Raw genomic sequence first — 21,741 nt, 5'->3', positions numbered from 1 at the left:
AGCTGTAGCATGTCTGATTTGTCAGCTCAGCTGTGGATCACCAGCAGCATTACAGCAGAATGAAGACCACTGCTACTTTTTTGAATAAAATTAAGTTTTAAAATATGAGATCAATGCTCCTGCAAGCAAGCATAAGTTTGCTCATTCACATACTTAATTTTGCTGCATGCCTGGCCATGAACTTCTATAGATATCCCTGGTAGGTGAGGTAATATCTTTTATTCGACCAATTTCTGTTGGTGAAAGAAAATCTTTTGAGCTTATACAGAGCTCTTCTTCGGTAAGCTTGAAAACTTGTCTCTTTCCCCAACAGAAGTTGGTCCAATAAAAGATATCACCTCATCCACCTTGTCTCTCTAATGTCCTGGGACCAACACAGCCACAACAACACTGCAAACCTAAATATCCCAGAAAGTGAACACACTATATAGAGGGCAATTCTGAGAATCCCCATCAAAGTGTTGAATTAATCTTTAAAGTATTAGGGGTAGAAGACCAAGTATCAGGTGATTCATTTCAGGATTAAGCCATAAATTTTTTATTGGACACTTAAATTGTTCAAGATACATATTAATATTCTTCCGTGATCTCTAGGTATCCACCACTAACGTATTTCTGGACATAAGTGAGTTCACATTTTCTACTGCAAAGTGACATTCACAAATGTAAGACTGACTGGTCACTGAAAATTTCAAGCAATGCTGATTTTAGCCAGTTCACTGGTCTGGAGCTAAACTGAGAACAGAATTTAGGCTCTGGAGTTTTGAGAATAGCTATACCTTTATAACAGCAATAACACATTCCGCTGTGGTTATGAATTGGTATCAACACACTTAGAACACTTTAAGATATCAAACCTTTGGTCCTGTACTCACAGCACACCCTAAATGTGATGTCGTTCAACAGCATCCCCACATCCCATCATATCTGAATGTTGAATTGATGTTGAGTGTCAAAAATGTGCAACTCCAAACACCAAAGAGTTAAAAATACAGCAATGAGCCATATGAGGTTCAGTTACTTAAGAATTTATTTGGTTAAATTTGTTCTGGAAAAGTAAAGTTGGAATACTGAAAAAACTGGCTCAGAGAGTGGGAAACTACAATTTTATAATAATGTGTTTGAGAATTTTTGTAACACTTTAAAAAGAGAAAAATATAACTGAAACAATCCATAGTCAAAGACAAGAAAAATGCATTCTCCAGGGATGTTACAAGATATCAGTGTTCTTATAAATAACTGTGCTTGTCTGTGATTTTGATCTCCTGTAGTTGTGTCCCCAGTACTGGCCAGAAAATGGGGTGCATCGACATGGTCCCATTCAGGTGGAATTTGTATCAGCTGATTTAGAAGAAGACATAATCAGCCGGATATTCCGAATTTATAATGCAGCAAGAGTAAGAACCTTATTCAGTTTCTCTCTTTTTTTTTTAAACTTAATAATTTGGATTGACGGGGGGAAATGTTAACTAAGAAATCTTTCCTTCAAATATCCAGTTAGTTTTAATCAGGACTATATATTAATAAAATAAAATGTGTATAACTCAGTAAAATTGAAGGTAATGAGCAAACCTTACTGAGGTTATAAAAGTAAAGGTTAAACATGCAAAAGCACCTCACACTCCGAAGTCTGTTTGAGAACAAGCTTATATATATATATGGTTCATACACAGAATCAGAATAAGGCCATGTACATGTAATCAGAATAAAGACATTTTTCTACTATATGCCTTTTTTATGTCTATTACATTCACATGAGAAGAATACAGCATTAAGAGTGTACTGTTAAGCAGGATTTGCAGAAATTAATGTTGTTACAGCAGTTAGCCCACATTGCATATTTTGTTGTGCATATAATTCTGTTTGTTTTAAAATACATTGTGTTAATTTATTGAATACATGTAACAAAAAATAAAAACCAAGGGCTTTATGAGCAACTTTACTTTGATGCAAGAATCGTGACCTAAAAATGAGTTGTGATTTGGGTACCTTAACTTTGAAGTTCCCAACTTGAAACATCTTAAAGGGATGTAATTGCCAGAAAGCACTGAGCACCTAACCCTGAAAAACAGGTTCTTTTAACGTGTCTCAATTTGGGCCTCCAAAACTCACTAGGTCATTTTTGAAAATGGAGGCCTTTAACATCTGCATTTTTTTACACTTGTACTTGAAGAGTGCAGCCTTATCATAGTCTGCACCGAATGTCCTGGCGCTTTAAATAAAGAAAAAAACTAAATGCACCAATACCCACTTCTTTGAGAGATAGGCTTGTTTCTTGTAAATACTGTACCAAGATCTCTATGAAGTGCACACTCCTTTAAGTGCACCTTTTAATATATGTGCATTTCAAAGAAGTGAGCACTTTATCAAGATACTAATGTGGTGTGATTATGTATTGCAACCATACCTCCTGAAGACAGCAGACATCCACTTAAGCCAGGTTGAGAGAGACCATGAAGCAGATCAGGCATTCCATCCCATCCAGGCAGAGAGGGCCCAGTGAAATGGACTGGCCCCTCCTCCCAAAACTGAGGAGACATTGGAAAGAATGGGCAGCACTCCCTAGTCAGTCTGTGAGGTCATGGATTGCACTGAGGACCAGTCCTCCCCAGAACAAGCAAAGACAAGTCCTGTGACCTGCTCCCCCAACAAGAGAGGAAAGAGCCAAAGAGGTACCTGGAGCCCTACTTCCCAGTCCAGGGAGCCGGTGAATAAGCCTGCACTCCCCAGTCTTTCAGATTTCTAGGGCCTTGAACTCCCCAGTGATTTTTGATGAGTAAAATCCAAGAACCCATGAAATGTTAATAGGATGTTTGATTTAATAATCACTGATCAATATTAATCCTATTTTTAGGGGAGGAGCAGTCAGAGGGAAGGGACCGGCCGGGGATGCAATAGGTTCCAAATTTTGACAGAAAGCAGGCACATCCCGTATAAGCCTTGAGTACAGGGGACTGGACTTGATGACCTATTGATGTCCCTTCCAGTACTACACTTCTATGATTCTATGACAATCAAAATTTACTCTGCCTCAGCTCTGTTGTAGTCCTTTCTCTTGTTAATCTGACACCCTCTTTATTACTACTGTGTAACAGCAATAACAACAACATCGTCATGTAAACACTTCTCGGTTTTTATTCCATGCATTAATTGATATAGCAAAGCCACTCTTCAGAACTATTTATCTCGGGAGTTTATGCATAGCCCAGTTAATAAAGTGCACTTTGATTTTTTTAAAACAGAAGTTTATTTTTTTCACTCCTGCTTTCCTCAAAATGGCTTGAAAGATTTGCTCAAACTTTCTTTTTAAAATGAGAGAAACATGGGAAGTTTCTTCCAAAAAGCCGAAAGTTATGAGCATGTGAAAAACCAGAGGTTATAATTGAAATTGTATTGTCACTCTCATTTTGCTATCGAGTGACTACTATAATATTAAATCATCATTTACTTGACTCTTGCAGCTGTACCATTGTTCTGCTCTAGTCTCTTTGTATATCCTGCTATTTAAAACATCTTGTGCTTAATAACTCTGTTGGAGATTAAAAGCCATAACTCTCAAGGGCAGTTGAAATTACTTTAGTAATTTGTAAGCAATGATGTCCTTTAACAACTTTGATGAGAATGTTTAAATTGTATGCCATTTGAGTATAATGTAAATAATGCCTTCGCTTTTTTCTTGCTTGTTGTTCGGATCTTTGCAGCCCCAAGATGGGTATCGAATGGTGCAACAGTTTCAGTTCCTGGGATGGCCCATGTACAGAGATACTCCAGTGTCCAAACGTTCTTTCTTGAAACAAATACGTCAGGTGGAGAAATGGCAGGAAGAATACAATGGAGGAGAAGGACGTACAGTCGTACATTGTTTGTAAGTATTTGAAGGTAGGAAAGCAAGGGGGTAGTATGAATATTTACTGTACTTCAAGTTTTAAAGGATTTGCATGAAGATAAGAGGCATCCTTGTAATTTATCCCATAATCTGGAATTGAATTACACCAGCACCTCATTGAAAAACAGTGGAAGCTCATGAAGGTTTATCATTTGTGGGAAAGTGGAGTTTCCATTCATGTTCTTTGGGAGAAATCTGAAAGCCTCTTGCCTGAGGGCCTTGTATACATGCACGAGGGCCTCAAGTTTACACTGCTCCATGTGGAGGTACAAGTTCTTAATCTGCCCACTATTCCTCTCTTAGGACTTAGAACCTGCCATGTGCTGTTTTCCCTCAGCTCCCACAGAGGATTGAGTTCTCATTAATTGAGGCTGCAATTCAGGAAAGCATTCCTGTTCAATTAAGCATTGGTTTAAGTGCTGCCCTGATTAGTGATGGAATTACGCACACTCTTAAGTGCTTTCATGAATTGGGACCTAAATTAGAAAATAACTTTCTGACCGTTCTGTTTATATGTAATACAAATTAGTAACTACAGATGAAAACTGCAAGTTTACTACTATTGCCCACTTAAACACTGACCTGCACAAGTCATTCAATCTTTTTGTGCTTTAGTTTCCCCATCTGTAGAATGGGGATAATGATACTGACATCAAAGGAGTATTGTGTGGTTTAACTAATTAATGTTTTGAGATCCTCAGCTGAAAGGCCCTTTTGAAGTGCAAATTACTGTTATCGCTATAGTTGCTGATGATATTAAATAGTTGAACCACATCACGCACGCGTCACTTCCAGGCAGCAGAGAAAAGAAAAAAGCTCTGACATAATCCTTTTAAATGACTTTAGTTTAATGAAAATTCTCAGAGTCCCACAATATCAGCCAATGTTTTGGCAGCAGTGAGCATTCTTTTCATACTGCCTGGATGTGACAGATGTGTGATTTCGTAGCTTCCTTTGAAAATCAACCATTTGTGAGTGCTAGTTTGAAAGACCCGCTAGCTAACTAGTCTGCACTCTGGTAATTATTAAGGTTTATTATTTCCAACGAAGTACTCTGATTAGAATAGTGTAGAAATAATAGGGTTTCCAGAAAGAGATTCTCTTGAAGATTAAAAATAGCTGAAGATAAAACACTGTTAAATACTATATTTGATCATGCCTATGAACATTTATGCCTGGCTTCTAGTTAGCAAGTCAGTGTGGGTTCTCATCTTCTGAAACTATGGATGATGGGGGAACATACAGTTGTAAAAGCACTCGTTCCCATGCAGTGAATGTAATGCCTGTGCCTAATGCCACAAGGTACAGGTAAAATGTAGTGGGATATTGCAGCACCACCTAATGGCTATGTTAAGAGTACAGCTATCAATACAAATTATAAGACAACTTGGGCAGGGCTTTTACTGTTACCTGGGAACCTTTGAGTCCAGAAATAAGACACCATAACCTAGAATAGAAAAACTTGTAACCAGCTCAAAACCAGACTCCAAAATCTGTTTAATGTTTTAGCATTTCTGAGTCTGAGTCTCATTACACTAAGGTTGCTGTGTAAGTGTAAAGGGGCTCAAATTGAACAGAAATGTAATTTACTGCACTTTGCACTGCCAGAGCAAGGGAATGGAGCCTTAGTGTGAATGAGAATCAGGCCCCTCTGTCTCTATTCTATTTTCCAAATAGTTACTTTGTTCTTCAGATTTATGAATTAATAGAAAAGACTTTGAAACCTTCTGTTACCCTCAGGCTTCCAAGCTGATGGATTCTGTAGCATATGTGTTGGATAATTCAGCCTATTCACTTTAATTAGAAATTGCATCCTTCTTAGCGTTCAGAGGCATTAATAGCCATTGGTTCACCAGTATTTGCATCGCACGTCTTGTGAACATTTAGACACAGTATGAGAACTAGTAACATACAGTCATGAGTAATGGAGCCATTTTATCACTTTTATTGTAGAAACGGAGGTGGCCGCAGTGGGACATTTTGTGCAATCAGCATTGTTTGTGAAATGCTTCGGCACCAGAGGGCAGTTGATGTATTCCATGCTGTGAAGACACTGAGAAATAATAAGCCTAACATGGTGGACCTTCTGGTATGAGCTTTTTTAACTGCACCACTAAATAGAAAATGTTTCCTTTTGTCATAAAACTTGGGGAGATTTCCAAGATTTTCAGTGGGAGTTGTTGAGAAAGCATGCAAGTTGTTTTCAAAGGAAATAATGAAATCATTTCACTTGTAAGAGTATTTTTACACTGCTTTCTTCCCTAGGAGACTTTGTCTCTGTTCATTTGAATTTTTGAAATAGTTTAAAACTTCCTACAGAACATCTTTATTAATTTGCCTTTCTGGCAATGTGATCCATGTGGAAAGCAGTCATCGCACAGCAGAAATAATAATAATGTAAAATGAAATGCCAGATTTTCAAATTATATATTTTATAAATAGCTTAATCGCCTAATATTTATCAAAGCTGTGAATTTCAGTTTGACATCCAGAATATTGCATTTAATTATGGTTGCTCTACCTCATAGAGAGATTAAAGGAGTTCAGAAACAAGGGGCCATGTGCAATTATTTTCTTATAGAGTGTTTTATTGAATCTTTTAGATGTAGAATTGCAGAAACACTAGCGGCTATGACACAAGTGCTGTAGGACAGCTTAAATCAGCAGGCTGTTATGTTCTGCTTTGTAGTTCTGTACTGGGAGAAGGATGTACAGTTCCACCCAATTCAATGTGACGGTCTCAGGACCTTCAAAACCTATGTAGAAACAGGATATTGAATTAAGGGGGACAGTGCCACTGTACTTTATGGTGGGGTGCCTTAAAAGCACTGCTTTTAGAGTCTGGCTTTTTAAAAGCAAATTGGCTTTGATGACAGATGTAGTATTTGTGTAACTTCAGGAATCATAACCCAGTATGAGTTAACTGTGTAAACTCTGGACAATAGGGGATTGGTTAATTGGGACTGAACTGTGTTTGGGCATCTTTTCTACCCCAAAATCCCAAGGAGGAGGCAGGGAGATCCCACAAAACTGTGACACCCTCACCCTTGTACTCTTAGGAGAGATCTCCACTCCCAGTCTGGCCTCAGGTTTGAACACCTTGAGGAATAGTGAATGCTAGTGGGTTGGTCAAGCTACTTAGGAGTGATGTGCTAGGAAGAGGGAGAGTTTCTGCCTTCTGTGAGCTAGGACCAGGGCCATATTTTTGGCTGCAGCAAGTCCCAGTATGCCCCACCTCTCTTTTGAAGAAACCCCTTCTCCTCTGACCTACCAAGGTGCCCCACCTCCACTGCTGTGAATTCCTATCCCTCCCTCAGGCCAAGCACCGGTAAGAGAGAGACATCTAGCTGGGTCCTGAGGTGAACCAGCACTTTGCCAGCAGCATGAGATGAGCAGGGAGTTTGAGGCTGCCACTATGAGGAGGCAAGCTAGCAATGTAAGACTGTCAGTCATCTGGAGGTGAGGGAACTTCCAGCTTTCGTGATGTTGGGAGCGGGCCATTCATTTGGCTCCTGTCCCTCAGTTTAGAACTCTCAGGACACTCCTAATTTTTTATTTGCTGGATTTAAAGAGAAATGTCCTACTTTTCCACACAGTCCGTGTAGATGTGGATTTGTGCCTGGCATGACTGCTGTTCTCAGGTCTCTGTGAGTTTAAGTCAGAGGTGACTGGTAATTGCTGATCGTGGGGGGGAAGGGGCACAATTTCAAGGTTCTGGTGGTATGCAGCAGGGTTCAGGGCAAGTACTCAAGAGACAAGAGTTTTGATTTCTAGAGCTACTTTTGATGTTCATATTTTACGATACTATGTAATAGCCGATGGAGATTGTGCTAAAAGAGAGCTACACACGAAGAAGCTCTGGATTGCACTGGTGTGTTATATCGGTTTGAAGAACAGAGATATTTGCAAACCAATCAGCACCCAATAATTATGTCAGGAATCAGTTCTAATTTAACCTTATAGAATTATTTTCCCTCTCCATTTGAATCTGCTCTCTCTTCTGGGTTTACAAGGAGACATTGGCTCTCTTGGGCATCACAAGTATCAGAAATCTCATGCTAACCCTCCTGGTGGCTATGATGTCTCTTCTGGCATCTGACTCTTCTGGTATCTATAGTACCATAGAATGGTGAATATGGGGCATCATTAGCAAACCTGGAAAAACAGATTTCATAGCAGGCAGACAGTAGTTTGAAAGAATTTTTCAGGCAGACAGTAGTTTGAAAGAATTTTTGGAAAGTAAATTAAAACAGATTTCTGTGATCAATCTCCTATGCGCAGCCCAGTTAACAGGGACGTTCAAGTCATGTTTCTGAGCTTGCCTGCAATTCCATTTTCTCTTTACAGTTCACTTTTAACTAGAGATGGACCCAAAATCCAAACCACTCAGAAACACGAGTAAGATCAGATCTAGGTCCAGATTTCAACTTCACAGCTCAGGTTTATTTTTATAATTGGGCCAGTTCAGAGCTCCAAATCCCAACACTCTTGTGAAGTGGCTTCGGTTTGGACCATTACTGAGCTCCCACCCACCTCCCCATTCCCCTTGGCCCCGCTGCCTCTTCCCCAGACCCCCACCAATCCCCCCTGCCCCTGCTGCTTCTCCGAGCCCCTCACCCATTCCCCATCACCCCTGACCCCCACTGCCTGCCATGGGCTCCCCAAGCACCCATCCCCTCACTGCCCCTGCTGCCTCCCCCCTCATTGCCCCAAGCTCCCTTCTGTAGCCTTGCACACACCCCAGGCAGGCTCCACTGTTGAGCCTACTGCCAGCCTAATGTCACTTCCCTGCTCTAGGTGCCACCTAGCAGAGCTCAGTGGGAGCACATGGTGTCGGTGCCTTTCCCCAGCACATCTCCCATAGCTGTGCTCAGCCCAACTCCCACCCTGGCAGAAATCTGTGGGGGCATGTGACCCCGCGTGTGTCCCCTCCCCCCCATGCATCACCTGCGGATAAATTCATAGATCTCGGTGATCTCTGATTCATTTATTTCACAGGAATAAAAATAAAATGGGGTAGAAATATACAGTTGTAGAAAATGCTAGCTATAAATCGCAGTTTGGGATGGGCCTTCAAGAGCAGATTTCTCAGCCAGAGAATGTACCCCCACATTGGTCTCCACACTTTTTTTATTTTATTTTGACCGAATAGCAAATATTTTTTATCAAATACCAGCTTTTTTAAAACAAATATGTCTAACAACAATAAGGCCTACCTCTTCTACAGTGCTTTTCATCAGTCCATCTCCGAGCGCTTTAGAAAGGTCAGCTTCATTATCTCCATTTTACACATGAGGAAACTGAGACACCGAATGGTGACGTGCCTTGCTCAAGGTGACCCAGAAGGCCGTGGAATAGATCCCCAGTCTCCTGAGTCCCAGTTCAATGCTCTGCAGGAGGATATACTTTAATAAATGGCAACAATTCAAATGAGTTGGTTTGAAAATGTGCATGAGGACCAGCATTGTGTTGTGGTGGAAAGCAGCGACTTAGTGTCAGGAGATCTGGGTTCTCTTCCTGATGTGGCCACTGACCATTTGCTTTGTGACCTTTAAGGAGTGAAAAAGTTTTTTCTCAGTTTCCCCATCTGTAAAATAAGGATATTAACACTTACCCACCTTTGTAAAGTGATTGCCATTCTTCACAGGATATCAAATCTATAAATGCACAGGATTGTTAGTGCTACAGTGTTTCATGAGAGGAGTTCCAGGATTGCTGTGTAAATATTGTTACACATTTTCTCACTGGATTAAGGATACTCTTTGTGGTGCGTATTTACAGGTTCATCTCCTAATTTCATTGAACCTTTCCAATTTCCTGGGAGCACAAAAATCTGAGTGACACATTCATCTAACAAACAGAAAATTCATGAAATTCTATAGTTATAATATACATGTAACATTTAGCTCTAGGGTATCTTTACTGAAGCATGTCAAAGAGTTTCATAATAAACATTACTGGGTCTACCAATATGTGCTCCATATAAATATGCCTCTCTGAAGCTAGGTAACATAAAAAGGTTTTTAATATTTATCATCAAACAAATAGTAAAATGTGCAAAGGACACAGCAGTGGGCATGGGGGAATAATAGTGTCTATTCTATAAGGCAGTTATCTAGGGCTTGCATTTACTGGAAATGCCAGTTATTCTGCTGAATCAGTAAATCACTATAAAATGAGCTTGGAAAAAATGAGAGTGGTTGGCTGGTTGATCATCGTCCCAATGTGTGTTCCATAATGATAACATGACTGTGATTTAGTCACCTACACATATGCAGTAAAATAGTAAAGATATAATTTACCCTATATTTCTGGGTTTTTTTCCTTGTTCAAAAGAGATCCAAATACACCACAGTTTATGTGACCCTGCAGGATCTTAAAACCTTCAGTACACTCACTCACAACCGTGGTGGTTTAAGTCCAAACAACTTTGTTCCTTAACTTTTAAAGTGGCAGCTGCAAAATGAAGGCACCAGGAAAATACATCTCTTTGTTTTAAACAATTGCTGTTGGCTTTTTTTCTTCTTCTGTTCTGATGCAAAAGTAGCTATTGAAATCATTCAGGTACATGCTTTTCTCAATAAACATATGACTCAGAGTTGCACGTGTGACTTGAGTGGACAAGAGACAGAATCCCCTCAAATGTTTGCTTCAGGCAAAAGAAGACTATTGCTGAAGTATAATGATATCCTACCTACCTATGGTGTTCAGCATAAAGGTAAAGGCTGAGTGCTGTCAGCCAGCCAGCTAGCTATGTCATTATTACTACGCAACAGCACATGAGCTGTCATGTTTTATTACTTAATGAAAGTGCATATGATAGAGGCAGTGCTTACTCCATTGACAGAAAATGATATCTAGTTGGCGGTACATTGAAACTTAATTTTTGGAAATCAGAACAGCTCACACTTAGATTTAGTGGAATAACAGCCATGTTCTCATCAGCTTTTTGTTACATTTAAAAGTTTATAATTTTACAAAATAAAGATAGTAGAAACATAAAAAGAAATGGACACAAAGCACAGAACCCTCAGAGTTACCTACCACACCTTGTACAACTGCTCAGAAGACTAGAATGTGCCTCGCCCATATGTGGCTGAGTGGCCAGCAGGGAGGTATAAGAGCCAGGCCCTTGCAGTCCCTCTGTGTCCCTGGAGGTGCAAAGGGGATGTGCAAAGTAGTCCTGTCTCTTCCTCCACCTCTGTGACATGCACACACCATTTGCTCACCAGGGCAGGGGTGGCAGGTTTGTATCATTTTTGGTGGTGCCCAGAACGGGTCCAAGTCCCCCCCCACACACACACACCTGCCTAAGGCTCTGGGAGGGAGTTTTGGTGCACGGTGCAGGCTCTGGGCTGGGGCAGGGGGTTGGGGTGCGGGAGAGGGTGAAGGGTGCAGCCCTTACCTCGGGCGGCTCCAGAAAACGACCCGCACACCCCTCTGGCAGCAGCTCCTGGTGAAGGGGGGCTCAGGGGGTCTCTGTGTGCCACTGCCCACAGGCACCGCCCATGCAGCTTTTGGCCACAGTTCCCGGCCAATGGGACCTGCGGAGTCGGAGCTCGGGACCGACACACTCCCCCCTTCCCGGGGCCATAGGGCCATTCCAGCCACTTCCAGGAGCGGCGCGGAGTGAGGCCAGGCAGGAAGCCACCTTAACCCCGCTGCACTGCTGGTGGTGGCGGCGGCAGCTGGGGGCTCCCGGCCCTTTTAAATTGCCCAGGGGCGGCAGGTGGGGCCAGGAGACGCTCTGGGCAAGCCATGCGGGGGCAGCAAGCGGGGCCGGGGGAGACACTCGACCCCGAACATTGGTGGAGCTGGGCCCCCGGGCCCTGAATATTCCTGGAGCATGGGCACCACAGGCCCATATAACTCTCCGCTCCTGCACCAGGGCGCTTCTTCAGGGATTGTGCTGGGTTGCTCCCCTAGTTCTAGATGGCCCCACCTCACTATAAGCACAGGCCTGTGTGCAAAGACAGTTTGGTAGCTGAAAATACCCCTTATGTGGCAGTAAAACTCAATACCTCATGTATGTGCTTCAGTGTGAGAGGAAAAATAACTGGAGTGTGGGTTTGTGGGGATTTTGAATTAGGTGTAGAGTAGGAGTAATAAAAAAAACTGAGTGAATTCATAGACAAAAATAAAATAAAACTTATGAACTGGAAAACAGTAGAAACCAGGCCTATTTTAACATAAATTTTACCACAAAGGAATTCCAATATCTACTGCGTATGAGTTTTTTGACAGGTTACTAAAGGTTTACAAGTCAGTTTGTTTACTGGTTTCCAAAGTTCCCATTGTAGGCATGTTTGCGTAACTAAATTGTTATAGTATGATCAGCAATGTCACTTACTGTATGTACTATTGAATTAATAGTGTGAAGCTTTTCTTATCTAAATACAAATTGCTTTTGCAAACTCATTCACACTGACCATGTCTGATAGTAAATAATTGTAATAGAACAGAAATACTGAAGTCCTTAATTAACTTTCTTCTGTGAATGACTTTGTGGGGGGTTGTTTCTTGATTTTTCAGGATCAATACAAATTCTGCTATGAAGTGGCTTTGGAATACTTGAATTCTGGCTGATCGCACAAACAGCAGTGATAAAGCTCCTCTCACCACCACAAACAAAGCAAGTTGTTCCATGATATTTGTGTATATGAGATGAAGACTTCTCAGTGTTATGCTTCTATTGCTTTGTATAATTGGCTCTTTTTAAGAGCTGGAGAAAGTGTTTATAAAAACTGCTTGCACTGCCCAATTTCCACTGTAATGCCGCTGCTTGACACACATACAAACACATACACAAACACATGGTGGTTGTTGGATGCTGCATTTATGCAAAACCATCAACTTGGTAGAGCAGCATAGTCCTCTGGTAAATTAAAGAGCACAATTATATTCTTATGAAGGAATTTGTATTTTTCTGTTATATTTTGTTGCCTGTGATCCTCTGTTATTGTCACAGCCTAGTGTACATTTCTGTTTTGTGGAGAATGCTGTCTAACATTCTGATAATATATGATTTTAGTTATATTTGTATTCTAACACATGCATATTAAATGAAGCATATGTAGCTTATTCGAACTAATAGATACACATGTAACAAACCCCATTAACTTTGTTGAGTTGCAGTTTCTGTCCAGTTTGTATCATTTCAGAGGCAGTCTTGATAGAAATACAGTTAGAACGTGCAAAATACAGGATGCTCAGATTAATATATCCAAAGCTTTTTTCATTTGTCTATATTGTAAATATTTTTTGATTTCATCAAATTATTTATTCATTAAAAGAAATTTTTTGTGAAGCACGGTGAGTGACAATCATTTTTATTAAGCCCTGGAAATGCTTACTGTATGATATTATAAACATTTGTTTACCTTCTATGGATTCTCAGCTCAATAAATAATTACTTACATGATAAAATCTTGTTTAATTTATAGTATTTCATGGCATGTAATTGCCTTCAGTTGAACCCCATAAAAGGCTCCGTTCTCAAAAGTGCTGAGCCATCTCTAAAGGTAATTTGGCACCTCAAGAAGCAGCAACAGCAGTCAAGCCAGTGACTGTAATGCCCCATACAAAATAAATAAAAATAAAAATATTTTTACAAGGCAAGTGCACACATTAGAGATCTGGAAACTGGCTTACTTTATAAGAGGAAGGAGAGTCTTGTGGTTCAGTTCTGAGGCCTGCCACAAGCTTCTTATGTGACCCTGGGTTGCTCTGTACCTCAGTTTCCCCATCTATAAAATGGAGGTGATACTACATCCCTACCTGGCAACAATGAGTGTTGTGAGAATAAATTAATTCATGTTGGTGACGTGCTCTCATATTATGATTATGGTTAAATAAGTAAATAGAGCTTCCCTGTTAATTGGGTCACTGCCTGATCTGCCCCCTGATAGCTTTTTGTAATTAAAAGTCATTACTTTCATGAGGAGTGGGGGCTATGGCTGGTTCCTCTTTGTCCCAACTACCCACCAGTGTTTTCAGAGGGCTGGGCTGAAGGGAGCTGCTGTGCATACATGGATGACAACCACACATTAAGTGCAGCAGAGAGCCAGCAAGAGGGCTAATTCAAGATGGAAAAGGTTCCACAGTTTACTGCGCCACATGTGAATCGTGAGTCTTTCCCTTCCTCATCAGGATAAATCAGACATTCCAGGGTAATTTACTGATTTATACTGAAGTCTTCCAAAAACCTAGGCTAAGCAACAACTATGTAGGAATCATGATAGAAACTGGCTGGCTTCCTTCAAGGTGTAACATTTTAGTCCTTAGGATAGTGGTCACTGCTAATGAGCTAGCCATCCTCAGGGCCCCTGTGTCTGTGAAACAAAATGTATTGGATGGCCCTTCTCCCCAGCTGAAAATCATAAAATCTAAAATGAAATCTCTCATAAAAATCCGATAGCAGCCAACACAACCTCGCTAAAGAAAATTTTTACAAAATATATGGCGGTACCAGAGAAACAGTGTTAGAAAAACACACTAGCATCGTGAAGGATGATACCCAGGGCCTTACCAGGGAGATATCTCTACTCGGATAGCTCTGAGGCTATTGAAGAGTTGTATGACAAAATGGAGCACCCGATGTACTATATTTTAAGCTACATACTATAGCTTGTGTATATTTTCATGTAGCTATTATAATCTGCCATGAAACGATAACTTCATGGGCATAATCCTATACAAATAATGTATTGATGTTGTATATGCACTTTTTGCATGCCAGCTCATTTTACCAGATGTGCAGGCCAAGATAATACACATGCTAAGGACATATGATTATAATGTGTGTGTCCAGTTTTTATTGGAAGTTCATGAGAAATGTAAGTAAGAAAATTCTAACTCCAATACAATTACAGGATTTGTGTACATATTAGTGCTAGTTTGGGGAGCTGATTTCTCCAACTCCTAGGATGTAAAAGATATATAAACAGGTGAAGAGATTTAGTAATTTTTTTTTATCCATATTGTCAGATTTATGGGCTTCCTATGATGTGAGAGGTGGATGATTTTGCTAAGCTTTCTGAAACTGGTGATGATGAGGTGTGGAGATGGGGAAATCAGATGCAGGTAGCTATTTCTGGCCATTTTTACAGCTACCTGGGCTCCTTTTCAGCAAAAATGGGCAAATCCATAGCATTTTTGTTTGATGTAGCACCTATCCAAAATGTACGAACTGCACAAAATTAAAGAACATAAGGTAAATATCCCTAATAGAATTTAAATTCAAATATAAGGACACCCATAATATAGCTCACAAAAACATATACCACAATAATCAGGACATCACAGTTCATACATAATGTGCCCATGAAGCTGGCCAAATCTCCCATTTTTGTTTTGAATTTCTGCCTCCGTTGGGTGTGTTTGTCAGTATATTTAACAACACTGCTTTTTATTTCATTGTGATGTGTGGTTATTTCTCTCTAAAATACACATATTACTGTATATGCCCATTTTATTTTCAGTTAAGTGCTTTAATAAAGTGAAATAAGAATTAAATCCATTTTATTCTTTTAATTGTGACAAGTTTAATAAGGAAAAGTAGAATCTGGTACCCATTCAGCTTCAAACTCAAAAGCTTAGTTTTGGAATTATGTAACATTAAATATCAAACCAAAATCCTAACACTGAGACTTATTCAGCCCAAAATATTCATACCAACAGGAATCATTGAAATTTAAGTACAAGGTTCAATTGAGTCTGGGTTGGTTATTGTTCTCCTCTGAGGATGACTAAATAATAGAGAGAGATATTTCAGCTCCTATTTGTAACTTTACTTGTGGTTTAACAGCTATATTCGTTCAGTGAGTCAAAAGTGATTTAGCTGCTTTGCCTCCCATGAGTAACATCTCCAAGTGGTAGCATTTTTTGGCTGTAGAAAATAGAAAGCTATCTAGGTAGATCACTGGGAGAGGATGGCCATGTCACTGGATTTTCTTCTGCCTTAAACACAGTTTTACTTTTATAGCTGTTTTTAAGACTATTATATCAGACAGGAGCCTTGTTGAACATAAAAACGCTTTACACTTTTTTTTAAAAGCTTTCAGTACTCGAATAGAAAGGAATCTAACTGGAGCTTTTGAGGAGTAAATTCCCCAGGTGGGATTTCTGAGAACTACTTAAACGATTAAGCTAGCAACAAACCTGTTTTTAAGTAAATAAAACATATTGGGCCTGATTCTACTCCCATTTACTCTAGTTTTACACTTGTGGAACTCTATTGAATGGAGCTTACTCCTGATTTACACTAATTTGAGAGCAGCATCAGGCCCATTTACTGTAGGTCTGACTTTCACTGACACACAGACTAGATCAGACTTTCTAAAGAAGAGTAAAGTCTAGGTTGCATGTGCACAGACTGGTATTGTTGATTTGATACTAGTCACGGATTTGTCAACCATGTAACTTTTGTACAAAGTAGCAGTGAAGAGAATATAAAAGCCAGCAGAGCAAATGGACAGCACCTGAAAAAGAATGCACAGTTCATTTGCATTTGTGGATCATTAGTTCTTCAAGACTTGCACTGAGGCCTAGTATTCACAGCTCCAACCCCAGCTCTCGTCTGCAGTATCTTGATATCTGACTTGTCATAGATAGTTATTAGAGTCATAAACCACAAAAAAACACCATACTCAGCCCTGCTGTTTCAGAACCTGACAATTGCAAGCAGACTTTTATGTGGGGGAAAAAATGTCTCCAGTTTGGTCATTTGTTTATGAGAAGTCAGTGGATCAGCTTTGTGGTTGGGGGAAGGGGGGGTTAAGCACAGAAGCATGATTTTTAGCTGTCTGTGACTTGTTAAAGCATTTAAAAGGTTGGATGTCAGTCACTAACAGAGACCCCTGTTCTCTGTCCTGTCTATGCAGAGTGTAAGTGGAAATTAATATTTCAGGCTTACCCACAGCCTTTTAAAGCAATAGCATTTTGACTCCTGAAATTGTTACTGTCCATTTGTTTAACAGCAGACTGATCACTGCCAATTGTATCTATAAAATCATACTAGTTCTGCTAATTATTATTTATTATGCATGTTAAATAGTGCAGAGAGGACACAGCTGAGATCAAAGCCCTGTTGTGCTGGGCACTGTACAGGCACATAGTAACAGCCATTTCCAGGCCAAAAGAGCTTACAATCAAAGCCTCCAATCCTGCAACTTATTATGCATATATTCAATTTTACACATGTGAGTAGTCCCATTGAGGTCAGTTTTACTGCTCACCTATATAAAGCTAAGCATATGTGTAACTGATGGGGACCTGGGACTGAGACACTTTGGCCCCAAGTCAACAAGAATCAGAAGAGTCTGGAACTGAATTCAGCACTGTCATTGTATTATACTCCTCATTACAAGCCATTTGTTACTTTTAATCACACAACTGAAGATATAATGAAAGGGAACTTGAGGTTCAGCTAGCAGAAAGCATTTGAGGCAGGAATCTGTCGTATACTATGTCTATAAAGTATCCAGAACATTTTAGGTGTTATATAAAAATAAAAATTACTACAATTAAAAATTGTTTGCTATGTTGGTTCCAGAGTATTAGAGATACAAGACGGGTGAGATGATATATTTTATTGAACCAAATTCTGCTGGGGAAAGAAAGGTTTTTTTGGTTATTTTTAGTGTCTAGCAAAGTTGTGAATTTAAGATCCCAGGCTCATTTTTTGAAGGTGTTGTTCAGGTTTCCTGTGAGGATGAGGACTGAGACATCAGAGCTGGAGTGATCATTTTGTGAAACGCATTCATCCACAGGTGATACGGTATTTTGTCATGTATCCTGTCTCTGGGTGAGTTCATTCAAGGTCATAGTGATTGTCTGATTTCACCCACATAGTTGTTATTGGGGCATTTAGTGCACTGGATGAGGTACACCACATGTTGTGATAGGCATGTGTAGGACCCATGGATCTTGAAAGGTGTGTTCTGAGGAGTATTAATCACGGCAGCAGAGGAGATGTGTCTGCAGGTTTTACATCTGTTGTTATTCTGTTTTGAATTGGTAGGTCTGTGGGGATCTTTTTTCTGATGACGAGCTTGGAAAGGCTGTGGGGAGATACTTGAAGGCCAGAAGGGGTTCGGGAAAGATTTCTTTCAGAATGGGATCCCCATTGAGTATGGGTTGTAGTTCTTTGATGATACCCCATTTGTGTTCCAGTGTGGCGTGGTAGGTGTCACCTAAGGGTGTGTTCAGAGGGGAGTATTTTCTGTATTGAAGCAGGTTCTCTCTGGGTATTTAGATGGCCCACTCCATCTGGCGGCGGGGACCCTGACAATGATATTTTCATCCTCTGGACAGATGATCTAAACTCCCTCATAGATTTCCACCACAACGTCAACAACCACCATCCTTCCATCACACTCTCTCTAGAATACTCCCGCACCAGCATCAGCTTCCTGGACACCACAATCAGCTTCAACAAGGGAACCCTACAAACAATTATTTACCAGAAATCCACAGATCCCCACACCTACATTCACAGATCGAGGAACCAGCCCAAACACACCAAGACAGCTGTTATCTACTGCCAGGCACTCATATACCACAGAATATGCTCCAAGGAGACCATTAACTACAGTGAGAGTTTGCACACCATGCAGGACTGGGGACTCAGTGCTCGTTTGTTCCATTTAGTGTAAGAAATCATAGTCTCAAAATATATCTGTTCCCAAGTTGCTGTGTTTTGTAACTTTTTCGAGGCTCTGCAGTGTCTGTGGTCAAATTTTATGGCAGGCTCTACTCAGATTGGACTAGTCCTTTGTGTTGTCCCTGAGCAATCCTGATTTATAGTGTGTGGCAATCAATATAAAATATACAGCCCACTGGGGCTGAGAAGTTTTGGGAGTGAATTATAGATACTCTTGCCTTGCCACATGAGAATGGAAATGAAATTTGATGTAGGTCCTTGAAGGCTTCATTATCTGCTACTCTTCCTTAGTGTTCTTTATACTTTGCAATTCTGTGTGGACTCCTGTGAAACTCCTGCAAGCAAGACTTTAGGAGAATGACCTTTGCTGGTTTTATACAGTAACTTTCTTAGTAGCACAAACAACATAAGACTAAATGTATCCCTGTTGTATCTCTATTAACTTCAATGGAGTTACAAGAGGGATAGATTTGAATGCAGCCACTTCCATAGATGTTTTGGATTTTATTAGATTAAGTAAAACCATTAGAACTAAGAATATATAAAATAAATGGACAATTGCAACTCTTCCATAGATAATTACATAGATCATTAACCATCATGTATCCCTCCTATAAACTACTGAGTTAAAATGACTCATTCGCCCTGTGTTAATAGTGAAATGTTAGGCTTAATGTCTGATGAGACCCAGGTCTTCAATCCTGTTCTAATCAATAATTGGTATTATAGTTATAAGACATTAATAATTTAATCACAGGAATTCTGAGGCTGATGTCTTTATTTTGCAAGTTCAAAGTAATCACATAACAGTAAACAGTTCTGTCATACTTTACACAGTCTGTTACCTATGAGCTTCAGGGCTGAATTTTCTTTTCTTTCCACTAAAATGGAGATTTCCCTCTTTTTGGATTCAAACTTGTCAGTAAATTTAAAGCCCTTCTCTGTTTCCCTATAAAATGCAAAAGAACAACCTTCATTTTCTTTTCCAAGTCAGTGATACTCCTGTGCTGAAAACAATTAGCTCCCTAAATAACACCAAATGTTAGCATTGTTAAAACATCTGCTCTTTGCTTGTATCTCTTTTAACACATTATGTTATATTTTTCCATACAGTCTTGTCTCCACTGAATGGGAACTAACAAAAGCTATTCCATTCCACAAAATTGGAGATTCTTCAGACCCCAGCAATTATTGTCCCCGGCTCTATCCCTCCAGCTGTGTCTGAAATCACTGAGATGATAGTACCTGGACAAATCTGTAGTCCTTTCAATAAAAATAAAGAAATGAATCCATAAAAATCTGGTTTCTGACACCTTTATGCAACCAGTGTTGATCTCTGCTTTATTTCTACAGACAATACCCACTCAATTCTTGAAAAAGGTCACTATGTAGAAGCAATCTTTATTGATTTGAAAAACAAAATTTTGATACTCTAAACAGTACAGTCTTACTGTCAGTACTCAAAGCCTACTGTCCAGCTCATATTTCACTTTCATTTGTACCTTTCCTTCCTTACCATTACCAAGATGAGTTTTTACAAAGTTGTTACTCTGAGTCTTTCTATATCACAACGATCACTTCTTGGCCATCTTTTGTTTGTTCTTTAATAGCAGTCTTGCCAAATGTTTGCACTCGGGCTAAGATTTTAATTTATGATGATGGCTTTGTTCTTATTCCTAAACTTCTTTCCTTTTGTCAGCAATATCCTGGGCCAGATCTTCATCTGGGATAAGTGAGCATGGCATCAAAGGCATTCATCCTCTGCATTGTTATATCTAGCATACACCTTGAAATCTTTCTTGCCAATGCTATTTTTCAACATTCATATTGATTACATGGGATTTCTGCTTAACTGAATCGCTTGTGAAGAATTACACACTGGCTCATAACTGGTACTGCTAGTAGAATTGTAAATTAATTTGTTACACTTCATCTGGACTAGTGGGATATAATTTGGTCAAACCTTTCACATAAAACCATTAAGTGCTTTTTATAACCAAGCAGCCAGAACAATAGCACAATGCAATTTTCATGCTCAGCATTGTAAAATGTATTAAGGCGATGCTGGTTACTGCTGAGAGGCAGACAGGCAAGAGCAGCATCTTCCCATTACAATTTATAAATGTTGACACAATGTGGCACCAAATTATTCAACAGACAAATGAACTTAAAATATTCATACATGCAACAGTAGGCCAAATAAACGTCATATTCTAATGCTCCCGGGTAAACATTGAAGGTTTGCTTTTGCTTTTAGGATACCCAGTCTTTAGACAACTTTCAATACTTCCAACAATCTGATAAACAAGGTGCTGGCAGCCTTTAAACAGGATCTTCATTCTTTGCACAAACAAGAAGGCATTGCCCCACCTCCAACATGGACCAGTGCCTACCAAGCACAATTGAGAGTTTATTTTCAAATGAAACACACGCACTTAGCGATGAGTAAATGTAAAGTATATTCATCATGATAAGGATAACTTTAACAACTAGGGACATTGATTTTTTAAAAATATTAAATTAAAAGTGCTCTTATCGATTAATGGGAATTAATTGATAATAGTTCTACCTGGATAACTTTAACTTTTACCAGGTTTCCTAACCTTTGTCCAGTAAGTTTTTGAACAGGAATGATCTTTGAGAGCTGCTTTTTAAAGGGTATTAGTAACTTAGCAAGTTTCATTCATCACAAATCTCACCATACTATTAGATATGTTACCATATGTTTAATTCACAGGTGTGGGCATGTGAACAGATTTTTCTTGATAATGGTGTATGTCTATTAAAATTCTTTTCTGTTTGATTCAACTGCCAGAAAAGCAGTTAAGCCTTTCTCCACTTACATGCATTCCCAGTGATATCTGAGTTTTGGATTTCCTTGGACTGCAGTGACCTGATGCAGTGACCCGGATATGACTTTCTGCACGGAGGTTACAAGGAAGCCATGGCCTTGATTAGGAGAAGTGAAATATCCTTCTATCCGCGACTCTTTACTTACGCATAACTTTTTGTAACTTACAGTACAAGAAAGAACCCCAGGTAATCTGGCATAGTTGTTGCATGTGACCTCAGCTGCTCTGTATGCGCGATCTTTTAAGTGTGTTTACCAAATGCTGGCCTTGGGAGAAAGAGATAGAGACAGGCCTTGTCATAACTATGAAGGGAAGGGTAACAGCTCTCTGTGTACAGAGAC

At 39.7% G+C, this 21,741-nt stretch overlaps 1 protein-coding gene across 8 annotated transcripts in view; it reads left to right on the top strand.

The window, feature by feature from the left end:
- Positions 1–13,229, top strand: part of PTPRM (protein tyrosine phosphatase receptor type M) — a 698,330-nt gene extending 685,101 nt beyond the window's left edge. For all 8 annotated transcript variants that reach the window (XM_026661212.1, XM_026661206.1, XM_026661202.1 and 5 more), the window contains 4 exons: positions 1,272–1,397; positions 3,702–3,865; positions 5,840–5,975; positions 12,419–13,229. In XM_026661212.1, coding sequence (XP_026516997.1) covers positions 1,272–1,397; positions 3,702–3,865; positions 5,840–5,975; positions 12,419–12,472 — 480 coding nt within the window. In that variant the 3' untranslated portion in view covers positions 12,473–13,229. The remainder of the gene's footprint in view (positions 1–1,271; positions 1,398–3,701; positions 3,866–5,839; positions 5,976–12,418) is intronic.
- The last annotated feature ends 8,512 nt before the right edge of the window (positions 13,230–21,741 follow it).

Source organism: Terrapene carolina, unplaced genomic scaffold, assembly GCF_002925995.2.
Source record: "Terrapene carolina triunguis isolate 2854851 unplaced genomic scaffold, T_m_triunguis-2.0 Scaffold58, whole genome shotgun sequence".
Lineage (NCBI taxonomy): Eukaryota > Metazoa > Chordata > Testudines > Emydidae > Terrapene > Terrapene triunguis.
Note: the sequence above shows the minus strand (reverse complement) of the source record. Positions and strands in the feature narration are given on the sequence as shown.